The following is a 9,639-nucleotide window of genomic DNA, read 5'->3' as shown; positions in this document are numbered from 1 at the left end:
GGGGTTGCAGTGAATCAGAATTGACTCAATGAGATGTATCAAGGAGATGTATTACTGTGTCATAAATTATTTCTATTTCCAATGTTTTGAGGAAACACCATTCTACTTTCCATTGATTGGAAATGCATGTCGTCTCCGCCAGCAATGTATGTAGTCTCGCCAGTGTCTGCACCTGTGCCAGCATTTGTCATGTTCTGTTTTTTTTTAACTTTGCTACTAATGTTGGGGTGAGACATGGTATGGTGAAGGGATACAATGATGTTGTTTTGATTTGCAGCTCTCAAATGGCTAATGATCTTTATATTCTATTGACTACCTGAATGTCTTTATATTCTTTATATTCCTATTGACCACCTTACCGTATTCTTTGGTGACATGTCTGTTAATGTCCTCCATCCATTTTAAAATGGAATAATTTGTTTTCTTCTGGTAGAGGTCTTGCCGTGTTCTATAAATTAGAGATTAGGCCCTGGTCCAATATATCATTGCCGGATTTCTTCCAGTCTGTTGGTCCTCCTTGTACTCCCAGTCATCTTATTTTCAATGGTGAAAAAAAAGCCACTGAAAATCTTGAAGGATTTGGGGGTTTGTGTTTAAAGAAACATACTATTTATATATTAACAGTCCATCTGAAAAAATGAAATCAATAATAATACCTTCTTAAATTCTTCATTTTTCTGCCCCCCTTTTTCCTTCCTCTCTCCCAGTCCCCCTCACCCATAAAAACTCTCCAGATTCCTTATCTTTCAAATCTTAATAGTGGTTTGAGTAGCTTTAAAAAAAACAGAAGGGAAAGGATAATTTAAAGGACTTGGAGTCATTAGTGACAGACAGGTTCATCTAAAAAAAAAAAGACAGAAAGAAGGAAAATGTTATGCATAGTAGTGGAATAATGCCAGATATAGAGCTGGAAGATGAAATAGGCTGTCCACTTCTGTCCACCCATTGAAAATCGTAAGAATACCAGTGAAACATTTTCATTTATAGTTCCAGAAGATGTGACCCTGTAATATTGGAAGGCACTCAATATACAACTAAGGGAAAGCTGCACCCTCAAGTAAAGTAGAATATAATGATGTGGATGGAGTAAAGCTATCAGGATTGATCACTGTATCAAGACTAACTGGTCTATCTTCAGCCATTTCAAGAAGTAGCATATAATCAGGGACCAATACTGAAGGAAGAAGTCCAAGCTGCAATCAAGGCATTAGCAAAAACTAAGGCTCTCAGAATTGACAGAATACCAACTGAATGTTTCAACAAACTTGGGTTTGTCTGGGTAGACTAGATATACAAATTCATAGATACTCACATGTGCATAAGAAGAAGGTTTATATAAAATAACAATTGAATATTGAGAAAACATCCCAGCCTGGTCCAGATCAAGTCCATATATCAGATACCAATCTACAAGGTCCTTTTCAGACTCACAAAACACATGCAATGATGCCAAATGAAGGAAGATCACAGATCAGTGGGTTGAAAGTCTTCTGGATCCAGTGCCGTTGTAAGCATCTCAGCACTGGCAGGGGTGTCTACGTGACTTCTCTGACTCCAGAGGTCTGGTTGCCTCAGGGTAGGTCCATGTGGGTTCTCCAGCTCCCAGGACATAGCACCATGTGTCGTGTCAGTGGAGCATCTCCAAGGGAATGAGCCAAGAGAGAGAGAGAGAGTCTGTCTCCCACCTCCAAGAGGAAAATCCTGGAATTCCCAGAATTCTCAGGAGAAGGCCATGCCCACACAATGGCCTCATTGGTTATGATCTGATTGACAGACTAGACTCCACCCTTTCCCTCTTAATCCTGTCAAGTCACAAATTGACACCACAAAGCTGGTGAAGCACTGGAAGCACTCACTGTCTATGCCAAGGGCACTGGAAGTCAGCTACTTGGTCAAATGATGGGAAGAGAACAGACTTATTTGTATGTATGCTGAAGAAAGGTGATTCAATACAATTAGGAAATTATTAAACAATATTATTAAACTATTATTAAAATTATTAAACAATATCATTATAAAACATTATAATATCATTATTATCATTATTATAATAACAATAAAATTATTAAACAATATCACTGAATATACCATGCTGTGAACATGGTATTGTTGTTCTTAGGTGCCCTGAAGTTGGTGCCAACTCAGGAAAGACCACTTGTCTGTCAGTTTGTAGTGGCTTGTGTGTTGCTCTAATTCTGGAAGCTGTATCACTAGTATTTCAAATACCAGTCAGATCACCCAATATGAACAGGTTTCAATAGAGTGCCCAGACTAGGATAAAACGATGAAGAAAGAATAAGCTGTCCACTTGTGAGGAATTAGCCGCTGGAAACCTTATGAAAAGCCATGGGACACCATCAGATACTAAAAATAAGCATGGAATATTCTTCTACTTACACAGCTCTTTTATCTTCTTATAGTAGTGTTTTATGTTTTTATTTTGTACCTACCTATTGTTTCTCTAGGAGCCCTAGAGGCCTAGTGGCTATGCATTGGGCTGCTACCTGCAAGGTTAGCAGTTTGCAAGCACCAGCCACTCTTTGGGAGAAAACCTGGGCTTTCTACTCCAACACGGAATTACCGTCTCAGTAGCCCACAGAGGTATTTCTCCCTGCTCTCTAGGGTGGCTATGAGTCAGCACTGACCTCATGGCAGTGAGTTATTGGTACTTTGATTTGATTTTTTCCTAATTATTTCATTATATTCTTTGGTGGCTATTATAAATTGTATTGTTTTCTTCTTCACATCTTTCTTTGTTACGATAAAGGAACCCAACTGGTTTGGTGGGGTGGGCGCTGATCTTGGACCCTGTCACTTTGATGAAGGTTTGACTTAATTTCAATACTTTTCCTTCCAAAATGTGGGATACTTTATGTGTAGGATTTTATCATCTGCAAAAAGAGGAAGCATTTCCTCTTCTTTGTCAATTTGGATGTGTTTAATTCCACTTCTTGCCTTCTCAGTCTGGCTGAGATTTACAGCACAATATTGAATAGGACTGATGGTAGAGCATCCTTGTCTCGTGTCTGTCCATAAGGGAGAGACTTTTAATCAATCTCCGTTGACATTAATGTTAGCTGTTGGTCTTTTATATGTATGCCCTTTATTATATTGAGTAATTTTCTTTCTATTCCTATTGGGTTGGATGTTTTTGACATTGGATTCTGTCAAATGTCAACATGATCATGTGGTTCTTTTCCTTTGTTTCATTTACGTGATGATTGTTTTTGTAATGTTGAGCTATCCTGTGTACCAGACATATCTCGCAACTGGTAATGCTCTGTTGTTTGATATATTGTTGGATTCTATTGGCTAGACTTTCTCAAGTATGTTTGCATCTGTATTCATGAAGGATCTGTATACATGATTTTCTTTTTAAATCACGCCTTTGCCTGGTCTAGGTGTTGGGGTTATGTTCACTTCATGAAGCAGATTTGGATCATTTCCATCCTTTTCTAGACTCTTCTCTGAACAGTTGGCAGAATTCACCAGGAAAGATGGCTAAAGTCAGATTTTTGTTATTGTTGTTGTGAGTTTTTTAATGATCAATTTTTTCTTTCATTGTGGGTCTCCTCAGATTTTCTACTTCAGTTCATGTTACTTTAGACCTGCCATATAGAATTTTTATGACTTTTATAAAACATATCTTAGTATCCGGTAGGTTAGCACCCACCTAGTAATGTTTTTGTTAACATGAGGCTTTTTCAAAAAGTTTGAAATGCTTGTATTAATAAAATAAACTATGTATAGATTCCCAAAAATATTTACACCAAAATAAACTTGTACTAACTTATTATAAATATCTGATCAGGGTCTAGTTTGAAGCACTAAGAAGGATATCACTTCAAAAAGAGCCCATATCAAACCAACATAACTTCTACTAAAATTGAGGCACCCATTTTCTTCAATTAATGTAAAAAAAAAAGAGAGACTGCATTGACACAGGTACATTTCCAGGATCCTCAATTCTTTAGGAACAGAATAAATGGCTGGTATCATGGCTCACAGAAGTATTTTGATACTGATGAAGCTTATGCTGAAGACTACATTGTATATTATTTATCTTTGTGTATTTTAATACCATTTTCATTTCCCTCATATATGTGCACATACAGTTATATATGAAAAGACTTTCAAAATTTGTGGAAAAATCCCATTGTCTTTGAATCCTTTATTCTGCAAACTTTTTTATTAATCCCCTCTGTGTTTGTATGTGTTTGTGCATGTACAGAAAAATCTGAATTGCATGATTTTCAGATACATTTGACATATCTGAACACATCATTCTGAAATTTTAAATCTTTGCTCTATAATATAGACTGGCAGTGTTTCAAAGTTACTCTAAGTCATTATTTGAGTTGATCATAACACTCCCATTCTGTGTATAGCATATATCTTTCATATTTTAATGAACTTGTCAGTTCAGCAATTATTTTACAATATAATTTTAACCAATTGGTTGGTGCTGGGTCATATTTTTCTATATTGTTTTTCTATAGATAAATGCTTTATATATCCCTCTTCTGATGTCAAAGATCTCTTCCCTACCTTACAGGAAATTTGCTGTGTCCTGTGAGGTTGAGATCCTTAAGTATATTATTTTGAAGGTAAAGTCGCTCTGTAGTGCAGTTTCAGAATCCACCATCCATCTGTTTCTAGCACTAAATTCCACATAATTATAACCCTGGTGCCTGTTCATCTATTTGGTAAAATAAGGCCTGAATAAGATTGTTCCAAATTCTCAATTCCATATCCTGTGAAAATCCTGAAAAGTCCCTGGAGCTTATGTTACTATTTTTAACTATCTTGATTCTGCACTCTGTCATTCCGGACATATGTCTGGTTAAACTGTGCTTAACTACAAGCACCTTTTAATCACTGCACATATCCACTTTCAGTTATATTTTTATATAACTATATGGTTAATATTTCTCAATCCTCCGTGGATGTGAGCACTTTGAGGAGGTATGGTAAAGAAGTATGTTTGCTCCCACTACATTACTAATGCCAAGGACAGTCCCTGGTGCACAGAAGGTTCTAAAAAAGATCAAATGATAAGGAAGGGGTAACTAAAGACTAGTTGGGGACTATGGGTGGACACTAGAAAAGTTGAAATATAGACTTATAGAAGAGGAACTAAGGTAAACTTAATTGTAGAAGCAGCTGACTCACTAATATCACCATCAGAACATCTAAAATGACTAATTTCTTCTGCGGTCTTTACATATCAACATATTCTAAATTGATCAACATGTTTCATCATCCAAATGCTGGAGACATGTTAAATGTTCCTATCACATCTTTAATTGCATTTGAGCAATCAAAGAATAATTTCATTGCTCTCAGAGTGTCTTATTGATGACATCACACAGGAAGCCCATTTTCAAAAAGTCTTAATTCATTTAATTTTTGTTTGGAAACATTGCATTAGAAAGTTTGTACTAAATTAGTGCGCCAAAAGAAGGTGTGATACAAATGGCAAATGAAATTGGAAGGCATTTTATATGTAAATAGTGTCTTGTTATATTCTTTTAAAAAAATATATTATCTTATAGTATCCGTGATGCCAAGACCATGGTTGGGATGTTTGTTTCCTCAGAATGAATATGCACTGGGTAAAGAAAAAATTGGAAAAAATTACCTTTTGCAAAATTATTTTTCTCATGGTTTTTCTTTTCCCACCTTAAAAACAAAAAAAAACTAAGAGATTCAGAAGAGGAGTAAACCTATACTAGGAAAATCAGGTAGGAAACGTGGAAGAATTCTACTTTATATTAATAAGACTTTTAGCCAACTTTATATCTAATATATTTTCAAGGTTATAGTTTATATTATGTGAACATTACCACATACAATTTTTCCCCAATTCTTTTAAAATGACTTCTCTTTCTGTAATTGATGTTCTGACCTCAGCTTGGCCCTAGATTTCTAGTTTTTAAAATTTTATCCTGGCTCCTGACTTGTGAATATTTATTATAATGAAATGTAATACAATGATGAATGAAGTAAACAAATGAATATAAAATGTATAGTTAGTAATACTCCCTGAAGATCTTAAGACAAATGTCTGCGCACACACTGTGCATGCATACACTCACACTCTGATGACCTGGTAAGATTTTCTTTTATGTGAAAGGTCCGTCAGAGAGTTTTATGTTAGGTTCTTGTTGCCAATTATCCTGTTCTCCCTTCGTGCTCCCTGGGCCTCGGAAAGGCTTCCTCTCTCCTGTCTTTTAACAAACATCTCCAAGAGCTGCATGTTGTCCACTTTTCTTCAGAAGCAATGGATTGTCTTGACTTCTGTTGTCCTGAAAATGATACCTAGTGGAAGTCATTAAATATCATGTGAGGTTTCTATAGCTGGAAATAGCAAGAAGTTATTAAATAACTAAGGAATTTTTTGGTTTTTTTTGATTAATTTAAACCCTTCTTTTTTTTTGTTTTCTTGTTTTTCACTTTTTTGGTTTTTTTTTTCAACAAGGCTTAATAAAGATAATATTGAATTGGGTATTATAAAATATGCACATTTGTCTGAACTTTGCTGTTTATGTGCTCTGTGACCTTGGATAAATCTCCATGGGTAAGGGTCTCTCAGTCTCCCTCATTAACAAATGAAAAGCGGGATTTATAGTGGTGCCTTGGCAGCCCACCTCCTGGTATCATCAGGAGTAGATGGCATATGAGAAAGGATTGTATAAACCATGAAGTTCCGTCTAAAGGTTATTATTGTGAATCACAGTATGTGCTGGGCACTGTCTCACAGCAGTCTTTTGAGGTAGACAGCGTTACTATTCCATTTTGCAGATGAGGAAAGTACGGCTCAGAATATAAAACATCTGAGTGAGGTCACAGTTGGTGAGTGAGCAAGGCAAGATTTGACTCCCAATCTGTCTTATTCTAGGACCAAAGTTCATAATCATACCACTATCTTTGCTTAATTGAACCACAATCACTGGATAGGGTTATGGGTGAACAGATGATAGAGTAGAAATGTTTTCTTCGTTCCTAAATATGTCATGCCAGTAGAATGCCGTGGACTTCTAATTGCCCAAACGTGTTCTTTCCGTAGACTCTGATTGTCTTGGATCCACTCACAGTCACCGAGGAGGAAATGAGACCTTCACTAGAGAAGCGTCTAGAAGCCATTGTCAGCGGGGCAGCGCTGTTGGCGGACTCTTCGTGCACGAGGGATTTCCATCGAGAGCGAATTATTGCAGAATGCAATGCGATTCGCCAGGCTCTACAAGATCTGCTATCAGAATACATGAACAACGTAAGTGACTGATTTTTTCCCCTCCCCATCTTCCTCCTCCTCCTCTTCTTCTTCGTACTTTTGAGTCTGGGCTGAGGTGCTTTGTGTAGGTGAGCTCGGTGGCTTAGCTTCCTAAAGCGTGTCTCTTGGATTCCTAATGAGGAACAGCATTGTGATTGATAGGAGTTTCTAGGGATGGCATCTGAACCTAGCGGTATTCACACACAGTACTTTTGTTTGAGGAAGTATGTGCATAGTAGTTAAAGAAGGGAGTCAAGATTGTGCACAGGAGGCTGTATATAGTTTCATGCCGATTTAAATGGTACAAGAGGACAAAGAGATGAGTATAGGGTTCATGGGGGCAATAGTGAAAATATATGAGCAGTTTGAATTTAGCTATAGCATTGAATAAAAGTCAATTCAGCATGGACTACGGATGGTGTAAAGAGCCAATGCAGATTGCAGCGTTCTTAACCTTTATTAAATGTGACATAAGGTCTTAGATTTTCTGTAGTTTTTGTTTTTTTCTCAGAAATTCTGGAAATGCTACTTAAGTTCGGAAGAAAATGTGTGCTTTAAGTCATTTTGGTATCATTAGAAATTATATCCCCACCAGTCAGCTATGGACAATCTATACATACTCTCCTTATACTTAAGGCTTACTGCCATTGAAAAAGTAGAAGAAAACCTTGAAGTCATTGCGACATATATTTGTATATTGAGCATGAAGACTCCTTAAGCAAAAGTGTGAAATAAAATGAAAAATTTATAATAGGACTATTTTGTTCATCCACTTAATTATTAGTGGCATAATTCAAGATTATGAAGGTACAGTGCGAGAATTTTTATAAAGGGTATGGATTTGAGTATAAAACTGATGACAGGATTGCTCAGTAAAAATGCTTTATGTGAATCATTGAAATGTGCTAAAATTAGTTGGTGATTTTTGCGGCCCCTTCAATTTGATGTAGCTCCATGGTCTTAATATTTGATGGCTTTGGCTTCTGACCAAAAACCTTCTGCCTGTCAAGAAATCAAAAGTGTAAAGCTGATGTTGTTAAAAGGGAATATTAGCAATGCTGCGTCCTGCTTTTGAACTTAGAATATGCCCATTTTAACAAAGAAGACGTTCTTAGTTAAGTACTTTTCAGGGTAATTCAGCTGTCTCATGGAGCTCAAACTGTATTATTGTATTAAAATGTCTTCTCTGATCTGTAAAGTTTTCAAAGTTTTCTCACCTTTAAATTACTATCATACTTAAAATTGCAAGTGATACCTAAAATTGTATAGATGCAATACAAATGCATGCACATGTGTATACGGACCTGTGCACACATAAGAAAGGATCGCTACATCATTTCAGGGCCTTGTGTAATAAAAATCTGGGATCTATTGAAAGGACAAAATGAAGCTTTTCCTTTTTTCGGAGGTCCCACATTTTCTTGACATTAAAATGTTTTTCTTAAATAGGGCATTTAATGATGGGCTCCCGTAGGAATGAAGCACTTGTGGCCTGAATGAAAACCATGGGTTGTACCAGCAGTGTTGTCTCTCAGCTCAGTGCTTGGAGCGCAGATGCCTGCCCTGGGCCTGCTCCGCCCTTGCTAATAGCCTCGTCCTGTGAGGATGGTAGAGAGAGCGGGTCAGGGAGCTGGTGGCCCTCAGGAAGGCAGAGACCCGGTGGCCTGTGTGCAAGTCTAGACTTCAAGTGCTCATCCTTCATGTGCACCGGCTTCACCTACAAAGAATATTTTCAAAGATAAAATTGTTAAGAGTTTCACTGTGGAAGCAGAGTCTGAACCTCTAAGTACAGGGGCCTCTTCTGAGTGTGGAACCCTGTCACATGCCCCTGAAACTGGCCCTTCACATAAACACAGGCCACATAAAAACAAGGGGGATCCTAATGGCTTTTCCCAATTAGGTGTTAAAACCCACACAACAGCTTATTAAGGGTGAAATGATGGGAGCATTTTACCCTTAGTGCATTCATTAAAAAGGAGCATTATCTGTAGAAATGTATATTAAAAAAATAAAACTAACTAAAGGCTAGCCTGCTTTTTATTATCACTTCGTGCCACCAATTCTAAACAGTGACAGTGATAAACTAATTTTTCTCATAAAACTGTTGTTTCTTTTAGTTCTAAAGAGTTGCTGTGGTTACTGCTTAGTTCCATGTAAGATTCAAATTAGTACCTTTTAATGATTATCTTTTAAAAGACATTATATTTTTTATGAGTTTAAACAGTATTAGAAATAAATAATCATAACATCGTGATTATAATAATCATAATCTGGTGATTATAAAGACAAAGAACTAGAAATTGAGTAACTTCAAGTTCTGTTATTCTATGCGACCACTTGGAGTTTTTATTTGCATTGGCATTTTA

At 36.7% G+C, this 9,639-nt stretch overlaps 1 protein-coding gene across 1 annotated transcript in view; it reads left to right on the top strand.

Annotated features, from left to right (window-relative positions):
• Window positions 1–9,639, top strand: part of CTNNA3 (catenin alpha 3) — a 543,156-nt gene that overhangs the window by 449,653 nt on the left and 83,864 nt on the right. The window contains exon 7 of the mRNA XM_045291701.1: window positions 7,070–7,273. Within this exon, the coding sequence (XP_045147636.1) occupies window positions 7,070–7,273 (204 nt within the window). The remainder of the gene's footprint in view (window positions 1–7,069; window positions 7,274–9,639) is intronic.

The sequence above is a fragment of the Echinops telfairi genome, unplaced genomic scaffold, assembly GCF_000313985.2.
Source record: "Echinops telfairi isolate 266 unplaced genomic scaffold, ASM31398v2 ScPeMD7_70;HRSCAF=299, whole genome shotgun sequence".
Lineage (NCBI taxonomy): Eukaryota > Metazoa > Chordata > Mammalia > Afrosoricida > Tenrecidae > Echinops > Echinops telfairi.
This window is presented reverse-complemented; position numbering and strand designations above follow the sequence as displayed.